We start from the raw sequence: 19039 nt of genomic DNA on the forward strand, positions 1-19039 counted from the left end.
ACATGGGAAAAATAAATCACGGCTCGGAGCATGAGTAATGGACTTGACATTTTTATTGATCCCACTCTGAGGTAATCCACACAATCCTACAGCAACACCTTTTAACTGCCAATTTCATGAAGCAATTAAGAGCAGGAAGCCAGTCACAGAAGGGAAAGATAACTTTGATTCCCAGTCCCCACATCTGCTGCGCGCATTAAACAAGGCCAATGGAAAAACTGTTTCACCGGCAGGAACTGTGCAAACATGAGGTGGGGTGTGTACACGTCTGACCCAACTGTTCAAAACAGCCACACTAGGAGACGGGCTGGTGAGGCAAGGAATTCCAGAGAGTCGGATCTTCAGTCGAAGACGTTCCCAATAATTCCTGATAAAAGGTGCAGCATGTGTCAACATATGTGCTGTCATGCATGACATCCATGTTCACGTGTGCTGTGTTGTGCACACGTATGGGCTGGACACACCTTGAGTGAGTTGGTCTGCATGTTACTGGAGATGGACCCACAGAGCACGGTGACCACATGAGCAGCCAGGGTGAGCAAGTGACCATGTCTCAGATAAACCAGACACAAGCTCCTGCCGTTCACCCACTTCATTTCACACACAGTGCAGTGGACATGACCACAGAAAGGAGCTAGCACAAGACAACACAAGAGGCGGAGGTGCCAGGTGTTTGGGGGAAGAGAATTCAGGACTGTTGAGATTGTAGCTGTAGGCCAGGCAAGTTAATGAGTGATTTCACATGGGGACTCGCAAGGATTCAGTCGATAGGGCTGTGGGGAGTCACCGAGGAGTGATGGACCTCACCCATCAAGGAGTTCCCACCCTTGACCTTTGGTGGTACCACAAGCAACAGGAAGGTACTTACACAAAGTACGTTGCATTGTAGCCAGCCCGCCGTGCTGCAATATGTATCGTATAGATGCAAATACAACCTGAACTGGGGGGGGGGGGGGGGGTTAGTTATTAGTGGAATATTGATTATGGTGGAATATTGATTATGGTGGAATATTGACAATGGTGGAATATTGACAATGGTGGAATATTGACAATGGTGGAATATTGACAATGGTGGAGTATTGATTATTATTGGAGTATTGATTATGATGGAATATTGCTTCATGGTGTGATATTGATTATGATGTAATATTGATTATGTCTGTTTTCTGATCCGCTGAGTTCCTCCAGCATTTTGTACTCTGCTCAGTAAACCTTCACACAAGTCACAAGCACAGTATCTGCTTTCTCAGTGACATTAAAGCTCTGAGCAGCTCATGTAACGGAAACCTAAAACTGAAGGTAATTACGCCAACGTTTAAACTGCAGTTACCAGACGGAGAGTTGATACAGGTGTCTTCAGTTTCAGATGCTGCCCACCTTGGCCTCCAGTGTACCTGTGTTGCTCACCTTGGCCTCCAGTGTACCTGTGTTGCCCACCTTGGCCGCCAGTGTACCTGTGTTACCCACCTTGGCCGCCAGTGTGTTGTCCACCTTGGATGGCAGTGTACCTGTGCTTCAGGTAGAGAGATGTCTGTGTCAGGCAGCACAGGTGTGTGTTGTCAGGACACCGTGCCTCACTCCAACAGAATACAATTCCTCTCTGAGCCAGGGAACGATAACAGGACGTGTACAGGGCCTCACAGACCAGTAACAGGAACAGGCCACTCGGCCCCTTGGACTGTGCAATCCCACGCCCAATCACCTTTCAACCCTGGCTCATCAAGAATCTACCAAACTCTTCCTTTAAAATATTCCAAGATGTTGCTTCATCATATCTTGAAGTTATAAAGACTCGTGACCCCCGCGGAGAGATGATTGTGGGGCATGTCGAATATCCACCACCCCCCTCACCTGTATTCACCTATCGCTCTCTGTTCCAGATTCCGTACTCTGAGCTTGGGGGTAAAGTCCTCGTCATGGCCGTGTACGACTTTGACCGCTTCTCCAAACACGACGCCATCGGGGAGATCCGCATTCCCATGAGCAGCATTGACCTCGCACACGTGATCGAGGAGTGGAGAGACCTGGAGTCAGCGGAGAAGGAGGAGGTATGGAGATAAATTGTAAATTGTCCCTAGTGGTGCTAGGGGTGATCGCTGGTCGGCACGGACTCGGTGGGCCGAAGGGCCTGTTTCTGCGTTGTATCTCTAAAATCTAATAAAGTACTTATTCAAAACGGGTTTGTGAAAGCAGACATCCTTAATATCTTTCACACAGATCATGTTCTTCCGTTAGCAGAAGGAAGAGACTTTATTGCAATCCTCGATTGACCAGAACAACTAGTTTTCCAGCAGCCTCCAGTTACCTTTGCATCTGGAGGTCAGGCAATAAAGCACAAAGTTCTGAGGCTGTGCGTATCTCGATTACACTTCTGTGAGGCTTCTTGAAGTGAGCTTCTATATTAAAGGCAGTTGCTCTCTCTCTCTCTCTGCCCTGACATCCCTCACCAATGTTCGAGGTCAGACAATACCCCCTTTATGCAGGACCCTGGAGTTGGGTATGGGCATGATGGACTGAGTGTAAGTCGGGACTCCGTGGTCTGGGCACTGGCTCAGGCAAGGACACTAGAGAGGAGTCTTCACATCACAACCAGCTGAAAGGTGATGACTGGGGAAAGTTAGGTTATAACTCAGGCTCTTTGCTCCATTTGCAAGCACCAACTGGATATTAAAACGGGTAACCACTGACCACTCCTTAATTTGCAATTAAATTGGAATAAGTCTGTAATTGCTAACATTTTATGTTAGTTTAGTTTATTGTCACGTGTACCGAGGTACAATGAAAAGCTTCTGTTGCGTGCTAACCAGTCAGCAGAAAGCAATACATGATTACAATCGAGTCATTTACAGTGTTCAAAAGGGAACTGCAGATGCTGGAATATCGAAGGTACACAAAATTGCTGGGGAAACTCAACGGGTGCAGCAGCATCTATGGAGCGAAGGAAATAGGCGACGTTTCGGGCCGAAACCCTTCTTCAGACTGGGGTTTCGGCCCGAAACGTCGCCTATTTCCTTCGCTCCATAGATGCTGCTGCACCCGCTGAGTTTCCCCAGCAATTTTGAGTCATTTACAGTGTTTAGATACAGGATAAAGGGAATAACGTTTAGTGCAAGGTAAAGCCAGCAAAGTCCGATCAAGGATAGTCCACGGGTCACCAATGAGGTAGATAGTAGTTCCGCACTGCTCTCTGGTTGTGGTAGGATGGTTCAGTTGGCCACTTAGCCAGCTGTCTGTTGTTTGTGTCTCTGTATGAAGGTCACGTATATCTCTGCCACCTTTGCAGCAAGAGAAGCTGGGAGATATCTGCTTCTCCCTCCGTTACGTCCCGACTGCCGGCAAACTCACTGTCATCGTGCTGGAGGCCAAGAACCTCAAGAAAATGGACGTTGGTGGACTCTCAGGTACGTACGTCCTCAGTGGTTGAGTCAGAACGTCATAGACCCGAACAGCATGGAAACTGACCCCAGACCCCCCCGGGGGACAACTCCGACTGCTGGACACTACAGCTGCCTTTGCATCAACTCACGGCGTTTAGGATGCAGCCCGTTCCCACCCTATTATTCTCCACACGATTATACTCAATTACATTTGTATAATAAGGATGTTTACATGATGTGTCCCTGGGTGCAGGAAAACAGATGGTAAATAATGTTTGAAGGGAGATTATAGCAGCCTGGCCATGGAGCTGTGGCTTGAGGAAGGTTTACAATCGCAACACAGCGGGGCTTAGCGGGGCTTCCAGGGACTCGAGGCCAAGGCAGGTTGTACTCTCCTCCAAACTATAGCATTTCAGAAAGGGCAGAGGAGAACATAAGGCCCTTTGGCCCATCTAGTCTGGTGATAGCTCTATCCCACTCCCCTGCTTATTCTATAAGGGTTCCAGTTTCTATTTGGAGGTTGGCTTGTGTGATGGTCCGGGCTGCTGGCCTTGCCGAGGCAGCGTGAGGTGTAGATGGAGGCGATGGAAGGGAGGTTGGTTTGTGTGTGTGATGGTCTGGGCTGCTGGCCTTGCCAAGGCAGCATGAGGTGTAGATGGAGGCGATGGAAGGTTGTTCACTCCAACATTGGTAGTTTCCAGTTACTGATGATGTAATTGCTGTCCATCCTAGATCCGTACGTGAAGATCCATCTCATGCAGAACGCCAGGAGGTTGAAGAAGAAGAAGACCACCATCAAGAAGAACACTTTGAACCCGTACTACAATGAGTCCTTCAGCTTTGAGGTGCCTTTCGAGCAGATTCAGGTAAGGCCAGGTGTAACATTCACATAGACCAACTCTGATCCAAGGGTGCAGTCCTTGACATTGAACGGTGACCCCTGACCCTCCTGCACCTGAGGGCTGGCTCACTACAGGCCAATGGTTTAGATTAGCCATATACATAAATACAGGTTGAAGCGCTCTAGTTAGCTGCCTTGTGCTCCACACTCCTGCTGTCCGGCAGACTGAGGTACAGTGAAAAGCTTTCGAGTGGCACAGTGCCATCCATTCTATCCAGGCCTTTCACTATTTGGTAAGTTTCACTAAGGTCCCCTCTCATCCTTCTAAACGCCAGCGAGTACAGGCCCAGTGCCGTCAAAGAAAATAGGTGCAGGAGTAGGCCATTCAGCCCTTCAAGCCAGCAACACCATTCAATATGATCACGGCTAATCATCCAAAATCAGTACCTTGTTCCTGCTTTTTCCCCATATCCCTTGATCCCGTTAGCCCAAAGAGCTAAATCTAACTCTTTCTTGAAAACATCCATTGAATTGGCCTCCACTGCCTTCTGTGGCAGAGAATTCCACAGATTCACAACTCTCTGGGTGGAGAAGTTTTTCCTCACCTCAGTCCTAAATGGCCTTTTTTCCTCGTCTCACTCAGACTGGACTGGTTTGACTTGTGTTTTGCAGAAGGTGCAGGTGGTGATCACCGTGCTGGACTACGACAAGCTGGGGAAGAACGAGGCGATCGGCAAGTGTTTTGTGGGCTATAACGGCACAGGCATGGGTCTGCGCCACTGGTCAGACATGTTAGCAAACCCCCGACGGCCAATTGCCCAGTGGCACACCCTGCAGCCCGAGGAGGAGGTGGACATAGCGCTGGGGATCAAGACTTCCTGATGCCAACACCCACACCCGCACACCCTGTAATTGATAAGCTTTGAGCAGACGTTTGTTTTCTGTGGCGATTTGTAAAATATATCACAAACAAGTTGTTGATGAGCCTACACATGTACCTGTTTCAGGATGTTCTTACCTTGAACAAGCCCAGGGCTTAGGTCGACCTTTCAGACAACCTGGCCTCAGTCATTCCATTCAAGGAAACGTTTTTATTCTGGACCTGGTTGTATTGTTCCCCTGTTGTCGTTATATGATTCTGTAGCGTCGTGCCTGTATTGTGAGGGGGGAGATGGAACGGGTGTGGCATTAGTAACGAGGATTAAGGACCTGAAACACCATCAGAGATCACGGTGAACAGACAGAATTCTATTTTGTGAACAGAACTTTGATCTGTTGAATAAAACCGGTTATTGTTCCTCATGTGACTGGCGCTTGTTATTGATTCAATGTCTCTGTACACCTCGTGTCCACGTACAGGGCCAGACAGGGTGGGATTCAGCCACTGCCCCCCCACCCTCCCCATCCCCCCTCCCCCCCCCACCCTCCCCATCCCCCCCCCCCCACCCCTCTGCCCCACCCTCCCCCCCCACCCTCCTCACCATCCCCCCACACCCCCCCTCCCCCACACCATTAAAGATAGATACAAAAAGCCGGAGTAACACAGCGGGACAGGCAGCATCTCTGGAGGGAAGGAATGGCCAACGTTTCGGATCGAGACCCTTCTTCAGGCATTCCCTCCTACACTTTACCTCTGGTTGCTGTAAGTTGCTCCTGGTGTGGAGGTGAGTGGTAGAATCTGGGGCGAGTTGATTGGAATGTGGGATGAATGTAAATGGGTGATTGTTGGTCAGTGTGGACTTGAAGGGCCTGTTTCCATGTTTGTATCTATCTATCTATGACTCAGATCCTATGAAGAAATTGGTGTCATTTAAATGTGCTTTCCTGTTCTTACAGAATAATGAGCTTATTTACAGGTATCTTATGGGGATGTTCATTAAAATGTAGAAAATATTAAATAATTTGGTTGAGGTATACAGGGGTGGGAGATAGCAACCTTCATGTGGTCCGACGAATGCAATCAACCTGGCGGGCAGAATCAAATAAGATCAAATAGAACAAGTTGTCCTACAACTTTAGGTTGTGCACGTCATACACAAGAGGAAGAAGATGAGGTATACCCAAAATATCACTTCAAAGCAGAACACAGGAGAGATGGAGTCTGCACAAAGCATGGTGGGCATTTTAAAGTATATTGTATGAGAGATGGGGGTTGTAGGGGGATGTCATAAAGATGAACCGAGATGAGAAAAACATTTTTTACACAGAGAGTGGTGAATCTCTGGAATTCTCTGCCACAGAAGGTAGTTGAGGCCAGTACATTGGCTATATTTAAGAGGGAGTTAGATGTGGCCCTTGTGGCTAAAGGGATCAGGGGGTATGGAGAGAAGGCAGGTACAGGATACTGAGTTGGATGATCAGCCATGATCATATTGAATGGCGGTGCAGGCTCGAAGGGCCGAATGGCCTACTCCTGCACCTATTTTGTATGTTTCTATGAACCTCAGTGACTCAATAATCTCTTGCTGGTGTTTACAGACTCGACTCGACTAGTTGAAACTCTACTGCTGCACTTGGCCCAAGCACTTGATTGTAGTCCAAGCCCGCCCCCTTCAGCAGAATGCTGGTCGTTACAGATGGTAAATAGTTCTAAGATAGGTACAAATAGCTGGAGTAACTCAGCGGGACAGGCAGCATCACAAGATGCTGAGTTACTCCAGCTCTATGTGACAAAACCTACTGAGTCAACTGATCTCATCCACTGCACTACTTAGCCATCAATGTTGTGCCAATCAGGTATACCAGGCAATGCCGCAAGAAGGCGACATCTACCATCACGGATGCCCACCACGCGGGCCCTGCCCTCTTCTCACTGCTACCGTGAGGCAGGACGTACAGAAGCCTCAAGTCCCACATCAGCACGTCCAGGAACAGCTACTTTTCTGCAACCACCATCTCTGGATGGGTGACGTTTCGGGTCAGGACCCTTCCTCATACTGAAAGTAGAGGAGAGGGAACTGGAGGTAAGGAAAGGCCATGGTTGATGGCTATGTGATTCCTTTAGCTTCAGGAGTCTGGTGTTGGGAGTTTCAGCAACGAGGGCTCCTGCACTCCACGCTTGCGTCCCAGACAGACAGCTGTAACTATCTTCGACCTCAATACGGGCTATGTCACGCTAATTTTCTCTCTACGCTAAACCTCTCTTGGGAGAGTCCGTTGCAAACAATACTCGTTTCTCTGGAGATTAAGTGCGCTGAGTGCTCCCCATAATGGGCCAGTTGTCACGGTTACGGAATGAAGGACCATTTTTCCTTCCATTATTTTCTCCACCCATTATTTCTGATCTGTGGTCTGGGAGGTTTATTAAATAAGTCGAGAGATAAAGTGGCAACTGATTGCTTTGAATGGGGGAACGGTAATCTTAAAGCAATTACACAGAGTGAATTGCAGACAAACCACTCTACTGAAAAAAATAAAATCTTGCAAAAGCAAAGAACTTGCGATAATCGCTTTTCACAGTATCAAGAAATCATAGAGAGGTTATTAATCTCTTTATGTGCTTGGTTTTGTTCTTGGGCAATTGCTGTAGGCAATTTCTACAGAAGGAAGACTCCATAAAATGGGATGTCACTGTCCAAAGGGCTGGCACGGTGGCGCAGCAGTAGAGTTACTGCCTCACATCGCCAGAGACCCACGATCCATCCTGACTATGGGTGTTGTTTGTACGGAATTTGTATGATCTCCCTGTGACTGTAGGATTTCTCCGGGTGCTCTGGTTTCCTCCCGCACGCCGAAGACTTACAGGTTTGTAGGTTAATTGGCTTCGGTAAAATTGTAAATTGCCTCTGGTGTATGTAGGATAGTGTTAATGTGTGGGGACCACTGGTCGGTGCGGACTTGATGGGCCGAAGGGCCTGTTTCCACGTTGTATCTCCAAACTAAACTAAAGATAGACACCATTTTGGATCAGGAACCTTCAATCTAAAGATTGTCTGTCCATTCCCTCCACAGATGCTGTCTGACCCACTGAGTTTCTCCAACACTTTATTTACTACTCAAAAGCCTGTTGTAGATAACCTCCTCTACATCATCCTCCCCGTCACTACATGCCAGATCTTTAATTGGTTGGGTGTTGGAAGTTGCCCAGTAAATAAATAACTGGTGTAAAATGCTTTAATGCAGTGCCCTTCACATCCAGTGCTCTTTGCACCCACTGAGGTTCTGCTAACGTTTATCCCTGACCTAAACGAGGTAACTTGGTCATCAATGTATGCGCAGTTACTCACGCAAAAGGCAATGAGCTGAGTTGGCAGTGGCTTTGCTTAATTAGTGAATATTGGCCAGGACTGTCACTCCCGCATTGGTATCTTCAGCCACAAGCGACGCTGCTCTAGCTGAGGTTTGGAGCAAGCAGCCAACAACTAGATTCCATCACCCATAGCCAGTCGTGACCGAGGGGGGCCTACAAAAAAAGGCCAGGACACCTCAGCAAGATCATTCATATCTTTCATTCATTGCTCTTTATCTCTCTACATCTCTTATTTCCCTTATCCCTAACCAGTCTGAAGAAGGGTCTCGACCCAAAATGTCACCCATTCCTTCTCTCCAGAGCTGCTGCCTCCTGTCCCGCTGAGCTTTTTGTGTCTATCTTTCCTGTTTATGTTCCAAGTAGCGCTAAATATAATATCACTTCTATTTAACACCCACTTCTATTTAACGCCCTGTGCAAAAAGCCAGAGCCTCTGACAATGCAGCACTGTCTCGGTAGGGCGCTGAGATTTTTGTGCTCAGACCCCATGGTGGGACTCGAACCCTCGCCATCAGCGCCAGTGGCCGGTGCCGCCTGTGAGTGACGTGGCCAACGGTCTGCTCCGATCCCATCCGCTCGCGGTCAGCGGCTGCAGTTCCCGCCGACCCCACCTGTGGCGCCATCCGCGGCGGACCGTCCGCGTTGCCATGGAGACCGCCGCGTCCCCCCTGACCGGAAGTCCCGCCTCTCCGCCGGCGCCATTGGCCGTTCAACCGCGCCCGGCGCCTGGGGAGGGTCGTGATTGGCGGAGAGCGCTCTCCGTCAGCGACCTGCGCTTCCGGTGTGGCCTAGGGTGGGAGTTGGTGGGTTGAGTTTTGGTGAATTTACTGTTTGTTGATGTTGTTCCTCAGGCCGAGGGGGAGATGCTGGAAGTAGCAGCAGCAGCAGCAGGGGAGCGGGCGCCACGGCCGGGAGTTACTATCCTGCTATCACAAGTTGCCCAGTGAAGCAATAACTGGTGTAAAATGCTCAGTGATGTCCATCCCTGACCTAAACATGGTGGTGAATCTGTGGCCAGCAACTCACACTAAAGGCAATGTGCTGAGTGACTTCAGTGCCATTGTTTAACGGGTGAATGTTGGCCAGGACACCTCACTCAGCAAGATCATTGTTGGAATCTACCCTTTATTACATTGGCCATCGTTACCTTTATCATTGTTACCTTTTTGCATATCTTTCATTCATTGTTCTTTATCTCTCTACATCATCGTCTATATCTCTCACTTCCCTTTCTCCTGACTTTCAGTCTGAAGAAGGGTCTCAACCCGGGATGTCACCCATTCCTTCTCTCCAGAGATGCTGCCTGTCCTGCTGAGTTACTCCAGCTTTTTGTGTCTATCTTCCCTGTTTATGTTGCAAGTAGCGCAATGAAGTATTTTACTTCTATTTAACGCCCTGTGCAAAAAGGCAGAGCCTCTGACAGTGCAGCACTGTCTCGGTACGGCACTGGGATGTTTGTGCACAGACCCCATGGTGGGACTCGAACCCTCAACGTTTATGTTTTTCCCTCAGTCAGAGGGGAATGTTGAACATTGAAAGCAGCGGGTGCCAGGGTGTTGCTATCCTGTGCTTCTACTCCCTCTCACTCACTCGCACTGCAGAGACAGTCCAGGGCCCACTCTGCCTTCGTGGTGAACATGGACATGAGCTGTTGAAGCATTCGTGAATCACCGTGCAGTCCCTCTTCATGTTTTTTGTCATCAGTGAAAATTGGAAAAAATTAACTTTTCACTTGGATGGAAAAGGTTTAGAGGGATATGGGCCAAATGCAGGCAGGTGGGTCTAGAGTAGATCGGACATCTGGGTCAGCATAGGTATGTTGGGCCGAAGGGCCTGTTTGTGTGCTGCATGGAGTCACACAACTAGAACAAGTGTTTCACTGGAACCAGTGATGTTGGTGATACCTGTGACCAGTGGATGGGTAGTGCAACATCTCAGATTATGGCCAAGGAAGGTGACTCAAGCCAGAGATAAATGAAGTTCACTGCAGAAGGAAGAGATCCTAACTGCAGAAATATGGTTTAATAATGCTGAGGAAAATAATGCTTCAAATTTAAGAAACATAAAACAGAACTAGAAACCTGATTCTTTGATGGACTGTTGTGATGTAGTTGATGTAATTGTTGTTATCTCCCCAGATTGCATCAAGAAATGACTGCGTGTGGGACTGGGGAAGGATTCGGAACAGTGACCTGGTGGGGGTTCAGCCCTGCAATGGATTTCCAGAAACAAGGTGAGGGTGGTTTGAAAAGCCTAAGTAAAAATAAAAAGAATGATAGAAACTTTCATTCTTTAAGCTCTTTAGACTCTCTGTTAGTGAAGCATTATATGGTGTTAGACAAAAATGCTGGAGAAACTCAGTGGATGCGACAACATCTATGGAGCGAAGGAAATAGACAACGTTTCGGCCTGAAACCCAAGGTGCCTATTTCCTTCGCTCCATAGATGATGCCGCACCTGCTGAGTTTCTCAGCATTATTGTCTACCTTCGATTTTCCAGCATCTGCAGTTCCTTCTTGAACATTATATGGAGTGCATGGAGGTGGTTTAACAGTCAGTTGTTTGTGGTTCAGGCTCTGAGGGTTTGCAGGAGAGATTAAGGAACAGGGTCCAGCTCTGAATATTTATATTTGAAGTTTAACAAAAATACAGTTAAAAGAATCTAGCATGGAAGAGAATAAATAAATATTAGCAATATCTCAGAGCATGAAACCGCTGGGACCCCTGTTGGAGTTGCCACATCAGTCAGAGAGATAAACGTGTAAACTGTGTAAAACAATGCACTGATCTGAGATAGACACAAAAAGCCGGAGTAACTCAGCGGGACAGGCAGCATCTCTGGAGAGAAGGAATGGGTGACGTTTCAGGTCGAGACCCTTCTTCAGACTGGAATATTTTATCTTCTGGCTTCACTGAATTCCCTTTGGCAGATACAATGGGAATAAAATGGAGAATTTCTTATCAGAATGTCGACACAAAAAGCTGGAGTAATTCAGCGGGTCAAGAGTGTTGTATTGTCATGTGTCCCAGATAGAACAATGACATTCTTACTTGCTGCAGCACAACACAATATGTAAACATAGAACACTGTAAACAATATAATTAATGTCAGTGGTCAAACAGCATCTCTGGAGAAAAGCAATAGGAAAATAGTTACTCCAGCTCTTTGTGTCTATCCTCAGTGTAAACCAGCATCTGCAGTTCCTTCCTACACATGAGTTAATTATCAGCATTGATATAACTGGATAATGCCAGCGTAAAATTCAATATTATCCATTTCTGCTAATTGCCTTTGATGTGATGCTAGTGATCTTTATTCACAGGATTATCGGCATCAATGAAGGCACTGCGCTCCAATGAAGACGGTGTCCCTGAGCTGAATATCCTCATGGTTGGTGCGGGCGATAGCCGCCATCTCCTAACAACCATCTGCCGGGCTCACCGTTGGCCAACGAGGAAGATTCACGTAAGAACGATCACTTAGCAGATCCACTTTCCTTTCCTAATTCAATTCATGCTGAAATATGAGTCTGCTTTAGCGAAGCAACTTCAGAATATTCCTGGCAATAATTTGGTTCAGTGTATTGTCACGTGTACAGTGGAAAGCTTTTGTTGCGTGCTACCCAGTCAACGAAAAGACATGATTACAATCAGACTGTCCACAAGTGTACAGATGCGGGATAAAGAGATTAAGTGTTTAGTGCAATTTAAAGTCCGAATAAAGATAGTTAGAAGGCATCCAATGAGTGAGATAGATGGGAGGTCAGGACCACTCTCTAGCTGGTGATAGGGTGGTAATGAAGGTGCATGGTACATATGCTTCCATAGGCCGGTGTACTGAGTATAGGATTCAGGATGTCAGCTTTGTAGGACTTTGGTTAGGCTGTATTTGGAATACTGCAGGCGGGTCTGGCCCCCCGCCCCATTGCTGGGAGGATGTGGTGGGTTTGGACATAATCCAGAGGAGGTTTACTGGAACGATGCCTGGGTTAGGGTTTATTAGCTACAGGGAGAGATTGATCAGACTTGTGTTATTTCCTCTAAAACGCCCGAGGTCGTGGGGAGTTTAGAAGTGTGGAAAGTTATGAGAGGCATAACTTGGGGACAGCGCAGTGGAAAATGGTGAGCTGCGCTGTTTGCTGGTTGTGGAAGATGAGTCACTGAGTTGATATGAAGAGAAACCAATTATATGGTGATGGTGCAGGAGAACTGTTGAGGTGAAGGCTGAGCTATGGCCTTGATAAATGGCAGAGCAGTCTCGAAGGACCATGACCACTTGTGTGATCTTGCAGCTCATATCTTGCTTCTTAATCCAGTTGTAGTTGCCATCGTGAGGATTACAGCCTGGAATATTCCTTTTGGTTGAAGCAGACAATGTAAACGTTGATTGTTTAAAAAAAAAGCACCTATCCCATTAATGTCTCAGTCCGAAGAAACATCTCGACCCAAAACGTCAACCATTCCTTCTCTCCAGAGATGCTGCCTGTCTCGCTGAGTTACTCCAGCATTTTGGAGGGGGCCAGTCAAGCCCTTAGCAACTTAATCATTGTGGCTCAACGGTATCTATATTTTGGCTATTGCAGGCTCAGCACCTGGCCTTGTGACTTACAGTAGCTATGCACCATTCTCCACTTGGCATTTAGCCAAAGTTAATGTTCAGTTAGCACATAGCCAAGTATCCCAACATCCTCTCTGCTTCTGACATCGACTCCAACACGGTTTAACAGTGGTTTGTGATGTATACAACAGTAAGGTGGGGAATAACGTTGTATTACTTCCTGCTGCCAGTTCTACATCGTGGAGAACAACTTGGAGCTGTTGGGTCGCCATCTTCTCTTTCTCACCATTGCTTTGGAAAGGCCAAGCACGATGGGTTTGCGAGGTATGCTTGCTCACTACTGCTCACTACTGCTCACTACTGCCCACTACTGCCCACTATGTGCTCACTATTGCTCACTACTGCTCACTGTTTTCTCGCTACTTGCTCGCCACTGCTCACTACTTGCTCACTACTTGCTCACTACTGCCCACTACTGCTTCACTACTCCCCACTACGTGCTCACTGTTTTCTCGTTACTTGCTCACTACTTGCTCACTACTGCTCACTACTGCCCTCCACTAAATGTCCACTGCTTCCCTTTACGAACATCTATAACTGCAACAGTTTCTCCGTTTGGCAGAAAAGACGGAGCTGTTGCTTGAGCTGTTTGGCAACAGTCTGATCCGGAGTCAGACTGCAACATACCTGCAGGAGAGGGCCAATGATTTCATCCGTTACGTCACGGACCTCGACTACCTGGAGAAGAAACTGCCGATGGTGGACATGAGTGGCCTGAAGGTAGGAGATGAGTCTAGTTCAATGGGAGGCTGAAATAAAAGCAGAACATGCTGGATGAACAACTCTCAGACATGCAACGTTAACTCTGCTTTCCTATCTACAGATGCTGCCTGACCCACTGAGTCTTTCAGTTTTGTTCTGTTTATAGCTTCTGGAAAGGGAACAGACGTGAAATGAAAGTAGCAGGGCTTTAATTTCCTCCCGACGTTGTCCACGTGTGGCACGGTGGCGCAGCGGGTAGAGCTGCTGCCTCACAGCGCCAGAGACCCAGTTTCCAACCTGACTATGGGTGCTGTCTGTACGGAGTTCGTACGTTCTCCCCACGATCGCGTGGGTTTCCTCTGGGTGTTCCAGGTTTAGTTTAGTTTAGTTCTTCCCACATTCCAAAGACATGCGGGTTTGTAGGTGAACTGTCATTTATAAATGATCTCTAGTGTGCAGGACAGAACTAGTGTAGGAAGGAACTGCAGATGCTGGTTTATTCTGAAGAAGGGTCTCAACCCGAAACGTCACCTATTCCTTCTCTCCAGAGACGCTGCCTGTCCCGCTGAGTTACTCCAGCATTTTGTGTCTATCTTCGGTTTAAACCAGCATCTGCAGTTCCTTCCTGCACACATTGTCGTATGAAATGTGTTTAACCACTTGTTACCAAACTATATCAACAGTTGAAAGTTTGATTTTCAGTTTTAAAACTTTGTTGCTCCTTCCTTGCAGTTTAAAGAGCGAGACCAGTTGGAGGCTATTTTTAAATTCTGGCGGGATGCAGATGCCAAGATGTTTCAGATCAGTAAGCTGTGGGATTTACGAAGCAGGCAGTACCTGGGCAATCGCTACGATTCCAAGAAAGGGGTCTATGACTGGGACCTGCACATGAAGCTGTACGATAGAGGGGTAAGTGGTGGAGTGTAATGACTCCATTCGTGTGGAGTTCAAACAAGGCGCAGAGCTCCCCCTCTACGTGTAAGACCTCAGCCAATGTTCTCTTTCACTGAGCCTTGCGGTGTTCAAAACAAGAATGCACACTTTCAAAGAAATTTCAATACAAGATGCCAAAGCGCAACAAATTCTGCAAATATTAGAAGTCTTTTGAGTGAAACAGCTCCTCACAAACGAAGCACGATAAAGAGTCTCGAACCGAAACGTCACCCATCCCTTCTCTCCAGAGATGCTGCCTGTCCCGCTGAGTTACTCCAGCATTTTGTGTCTATCTTCGGTTTAAAGCACCTTCCTGTATCAATAAGTACTATGTTTTCTTTTCTAATTTTACTGAGATTGGTGTAAGACTCGTGCTGTTTACATTGTAACGTCTTATAACTTTTATTTGTTGTAGGCTAATATAATAAACAACCGACAATATTATCAATGGAGAGATAAAGGTTTGGCCTTTGTGAATCGTGAGGGGCTCTATGATGTTCCGAACAAGTCGCTTGCTTCAGGCATGCTCGTCAATTGTGTACGTTCAATTTAAAGCTAACATCTGCTTTATATATTTGAAAATATTATACGTTTATTAAGAAGATGACGGGATGTCATAAGGACCATAAGATCAAAGAAATAGGAGTAGAATTAGGCCATTTGGCCCATCAAGTCTACTCCACCATTCAATCATGGCTGATCTATCTCTCCCTCCTAACCCCATTCTCCTGCCTTCTCCCCATAACCTCTGACACCCGTACTGATCAAGAATCTATCTCTCTGCCTTAAATATATTCTCTGACGGCATCCACAGCCTTCTGTGGCGATGAATTCCACATGCCCTCTGATTCTCAGCCCTCAGTCGTGAGAGCTCTCTGCTCTGCAGCTCCCCCCCTCTCCCCCATCTCTCCCCCCCCCCTCTCTCCCCCTCTCCCTCTCTCCCCCTCTCTCTCCCCCTCTCCCTCTGTGTGAAGCAGCCTGTGTGTGGTGTGTGAGTCAGTGTGACTGATGCGAGGGACAGTGCTGTGAGTTATAGCTGCAACACCACGGTGCGTGCGTGGGAAGTTGGTTCAATGAGGCCGCTCCCACGGGGCCGGCAGAGGTTGTCATTCGCTGCATCTTTTGAAGTATCAGCCACTTAATGCTGCTGTACTCTTGGTATATTTTGACAATGTCATATATTTGAGGTGTTTCAATTTGACATTTGCACTGCAAGTTAATGTATTCAAGCAACAAAAGTGGAACAATCCAATTTCTAAGGTATGCATAAAAAGCTGGAGTAACTCAGTGGGACAGGCAGCATCTCCGGAGAGGAGGAGTGGGTGATGTTTCGGATCGAGACCCTTCTTCAGTCTCAAGTCTTCAGGTCTGAAGAAGGGTCTTGACCCGAAACGTCACCCATTCCTTCTCTCCAGAGATGCTGCCTGTCCCGCTGAGTTACTCCAGCACTTTGTGTCTACCTTCGATTTAAACCAGCATCTGTAGTTCCTTCTCTCACATTCCCATTTCTAGATGGGTTGGCAGAAGTATTTTTGTCTGAGCAACATTAGCAAGGATCAATTATTTTCCCAAATTCTTTAAACGCCTGCATGCTTTTCTTGCAGAAAGGGGAGAAGATTGCAGCCCGTGGTTTCTGGGGAGACATTGTTACAAGTCCATATGTTGCATTTGGAATTGTTAGTGAAGAAGAATCTCTTCTGAAGAAAGCAAATGGCATCTACATTAAGGTAAAAAATGTACACAATTGGTCTAAACAGATACTATCACTACATTTGGCCAGGTACACGGATAGGGCAGGAGCAGAGGGATGGGGCCTGATGTTGGCAAATGGGACTCATAAGGCCATAAGGTCATAAGTGATAGGAGCAAAATTAGGCCATTTGGCCCATCGTCTACTCTGCCATTCAATCATGGCTGATCTATCTCCCTCTCAACCCCATTCTCCTGCCTTCTCCCCATAACCCTGATACCCGTACTGATTCAGTACTAGTGTAGATAATGAACAGGTTGTGCCAGTCGACCTCTTCCTGCCCTCTGTAGCTCACTCTGTTGCAACGTTATAAAGGATTTAACAATAACTTGAAGTGAGAGAGAGCCTGATAAATGATCCTAGGATGAAATATTGACAACCATTGGATCAGGCTTTTCATGGACAATGTGGCCTCACCTCTTCCTGCTGTAGAAGTGGTTGTGTTTCCTGAATGAGATTGTGGATCAAGGTGAGCCCACAATCTTACCTGGTGCAGGTTAGGGCTCTACATTGGTCCAAGTAGATTGAGGTTGAGAATGTAATGAATTTCATCTATGAATCTATGTCACATTCACTAAGACGGCTGTGCAAACTCTGATCCACTCGCATATCTTTGAACGCTGGTGATGTTTGTGTTCTGCAGACAGCGCAGGATATCTCTCAACACAACGTCACAGCTTTGTTCCATGAACTGGTCAGTAAGGAGAGGTATGTACTATTGCCGTCAAAGGAAGAGGCCACTCTGACTGAGATTACAGATGAGGATGAAGATGAGCTGAAAGCAGCTTCTGGCACAAAGGACAAAGCAACTGGTGAAAGTGAGCAGATTGTGACGGAGGGTCAAGCAGTGAAGCAATGCCACGGGATGGACAATGTCTCCGGACCGGCTGAATACGGTAATATTGACAGACTGAATGGGGAAGGGGATGTAACGCCCGCCACTCCTCCAGTCAATGTTGCCAGTAATGATTTACTGCTGTGTTTGCATTTGTGTAAGTTGCATATTGAGCATGAACCATCAGATTCAAACAAGCCATCATTCATTATGTATGTCGGAAGGAACTGCAGATGCTGGTTTACACTGAAGTCAGACACCCACAAAATGCTGGAGTAACTCAGCGGGACAGGCAGCATCTCTGGAGAGAAGGAATGGGTGACGTTCCGAAATGCTCTCTACTGTACATCTGTAGAAGTTTAAGAGAGGATTTGTCGACATACAGAATATTGTGATTATTTATCGAGATTATTTTAACCTCGGGCATGGGCTTGAAAAATTCTAAGTAAATTCAATAACTAAATGTTTTTTTCTTCCATCAGATTACCTCCCACTGCCTGACGTAAATATTCATTTCCTACCATTAAACTGTGTGACAGAGCTTCATAACAAGAGCAATTACCGAAACCTATTTAATGTGATCTACCTTTCCTGCAGGTGAGCAGATGACTTTGTGTGTTTGGTTTTGCTGCACGTCCACTTTGACCAGTCGCTTCTTGCATATCCTGTCGTCTATATTTCCCTGTGTAACTACTTTCTGTCATTAAATTTCTCACGATGTTTGAGCTCTCTCTCACTTTCTAACGATTCTCTCTTTAGACTTAACTTTAGACTTTAGAGATACAGCGCGGAAACAGGCCCTTCGGCTCACCGAGTCCACACCGACCAGCGATTACCCCGTACACGAACACTATCCTACACACACTAGGGACAATTTTTACCGAAGCCACTTAACCTACAAACCTGGAGTGTGGGTGGAAACCAGTGGTAATGGAGAAAACCCACGCGGTCACAGGGAGAGCGTGCAAACTCCGAACAGACAGCACCCGTAGTCAGGATGGAACCCGGGACTCTGGCGCGGTGAGGCAGCAGCTCTACCCGCTGCGCCACGATGCCTCCTCTTCTCACTGCCTCCTGTTTCCTTTCTGCTTGCCTTGATTCAGTGTTTGTGTTGATTCACTCGATCATTCTCTTTATCTGTCTTTCCACCAGTATGGTTCACCAGTTAAAACCGGAGTTGGAGCAGATAGCTGCCCCTCGGGCAACTCTAATCGTGGAACTGACAAAGTAAGTGTTTGATGACTTTGATACTTCACTTGAATGGATTGAGCATCGACATGGATGCAGTAAAGTGTGCCGTTGTGTCTTGTTAGGTTCATGTTAGACTTGCGGAGTGAGACGATGAGCAGGTTTGCCAATCGTGTGTCTGAGCTGGGGGCTGGGGCCGGTTTCCTGCCTGTCGGGAGTGTGGACAGCGACAGAGATGCGTTTGCACGGTTTCAACTAAAAGAGGACCCGTAATATTGTGAGGAAGCGATGAACCAAACACACCCTCAGCATCAATGTCTTCAGTGGCAAGTACCGATCATCCTGAAGCTTTGAACACTGGCCACACTGGGCTAGGATATCAGTTACACGCGGGCCAAGGAATGGCATCACTTCACAAACAACCTGCTGAAGATATTATCATTAAAGAACATGGTCTCACATAAACGATGGAACATAACATTTTCTGCATCAAAGCTCGGGTCTTTAATCTGTAGTGCTGAATAAAGATGGATTAACTTTGACATA

General features: G+C 47.0%; 2 protein-coding genes across 5 annotated transcripts in view; both read left to right on the forward strand.

Moving 5' to 3' along the window:
- The window catches only part of LOC116966772 (synaptotagmin-1-like), a 37897-nt gene extending 32377 nt beyond the window's left edge, over positions 1–5520 (forward strand). For both annotated transcript variants that reach the window (XM_033013111.1, XM_033013112.1), the window contains 4 exons: positions 1881–2048; positions 3284–3401; positions 4110–4243; positions 4891–5520. In XM_033013111.1, the coding sequence (XP_032869002.1) occupies positions 1881–2048; positions 3284–3401; positions 4110–4243; positions 4891–5100 (630 nt within the window). In that variant the 3' untranslated portion in view covers positions 5101–5520. The remainder of the gene's footprint in view (positions 1–1880; positions 2049–3283; positions 3402–4109; positions 4244–4890) is intronic.
- A 3702-nt stretch (positions 5521–9222) lies between these two features.
- Positions 9223–19039, forward strand: dnaaf3 (dynein axonemal assembly factor 3). Of its 3 annotated transcripts, none has more exons than XM_033013108.1 (12): positions 9223–9285; positions 10606–10700; positions 11791–11933; positions 13256–13349; positions 13648–13805; positions 14520–14696; positions 15136–15258; positions 16325–16447; positions 17114–17366; positions 17788–17902; positions 18458–18532; positions 18619–19039. In XM_033013108.1, exons 2-12 carry the CDS (start codon positions 10619–10621, stop codon positions 18764–18766), a joined length of 1491 nt encoding a protein of 496 aa, XP_032868999.1. In that variant the 5' UTR covers positions 9223–9285; positions 10606–10618; the 3' UTR covers positions 18767–19039. The 3 variants fall into 3 exon arrangements, with proteins under 3 accessions (XP_032868999.1, XP_032869000.1, XP_032868998.1); XM_033013109.1 differs by having other exon boundaries at positions 17114–17288; XM_033013107.1 differs by having other exon boundaries at positions 9233–9270.

Source organism: Amblyraja radiata, chromosome 38, assembly GCF_010909765.2.
Source record: "Amblyraja radiata isolate CabotCenter1 chromosome 38, sAmbRad1.1.pri, whole genome shotgun sequence".
Taxonomy (NCBI): domain Eukaryota; kingdom Metazoa; phylum Chordata; class Chondrichthyes; order Rajiformes; family Rajidae; genus Amblyraja; species Amblyraja radiata.

Excerpts from the sequence above, each read along its gene's own strand:
- dnaaf3 (XM_033013108.1), top strand. The coding sequence starts at position 10,619 with ATGACTGCGTGTGGGACTGGGGAAGGATTCGGAACAGTGACCTGGTGG. Across the intron at positions 11,934-13,255 it reads GGCCAACGAGGAAGATTCAC|TTCTACATCGTGGAGAACAA; the intron begins GTAAGAACGATC and ends TCCTGCTGCCAG. Across the intron at positions 16,448-17,113 it reads CAAATGGCATCTACATTAAG|ACAGCGCAGGATATCTCTCA; the intron begins GTAAAAAATGTA and ends TGTGTTCTGCAG.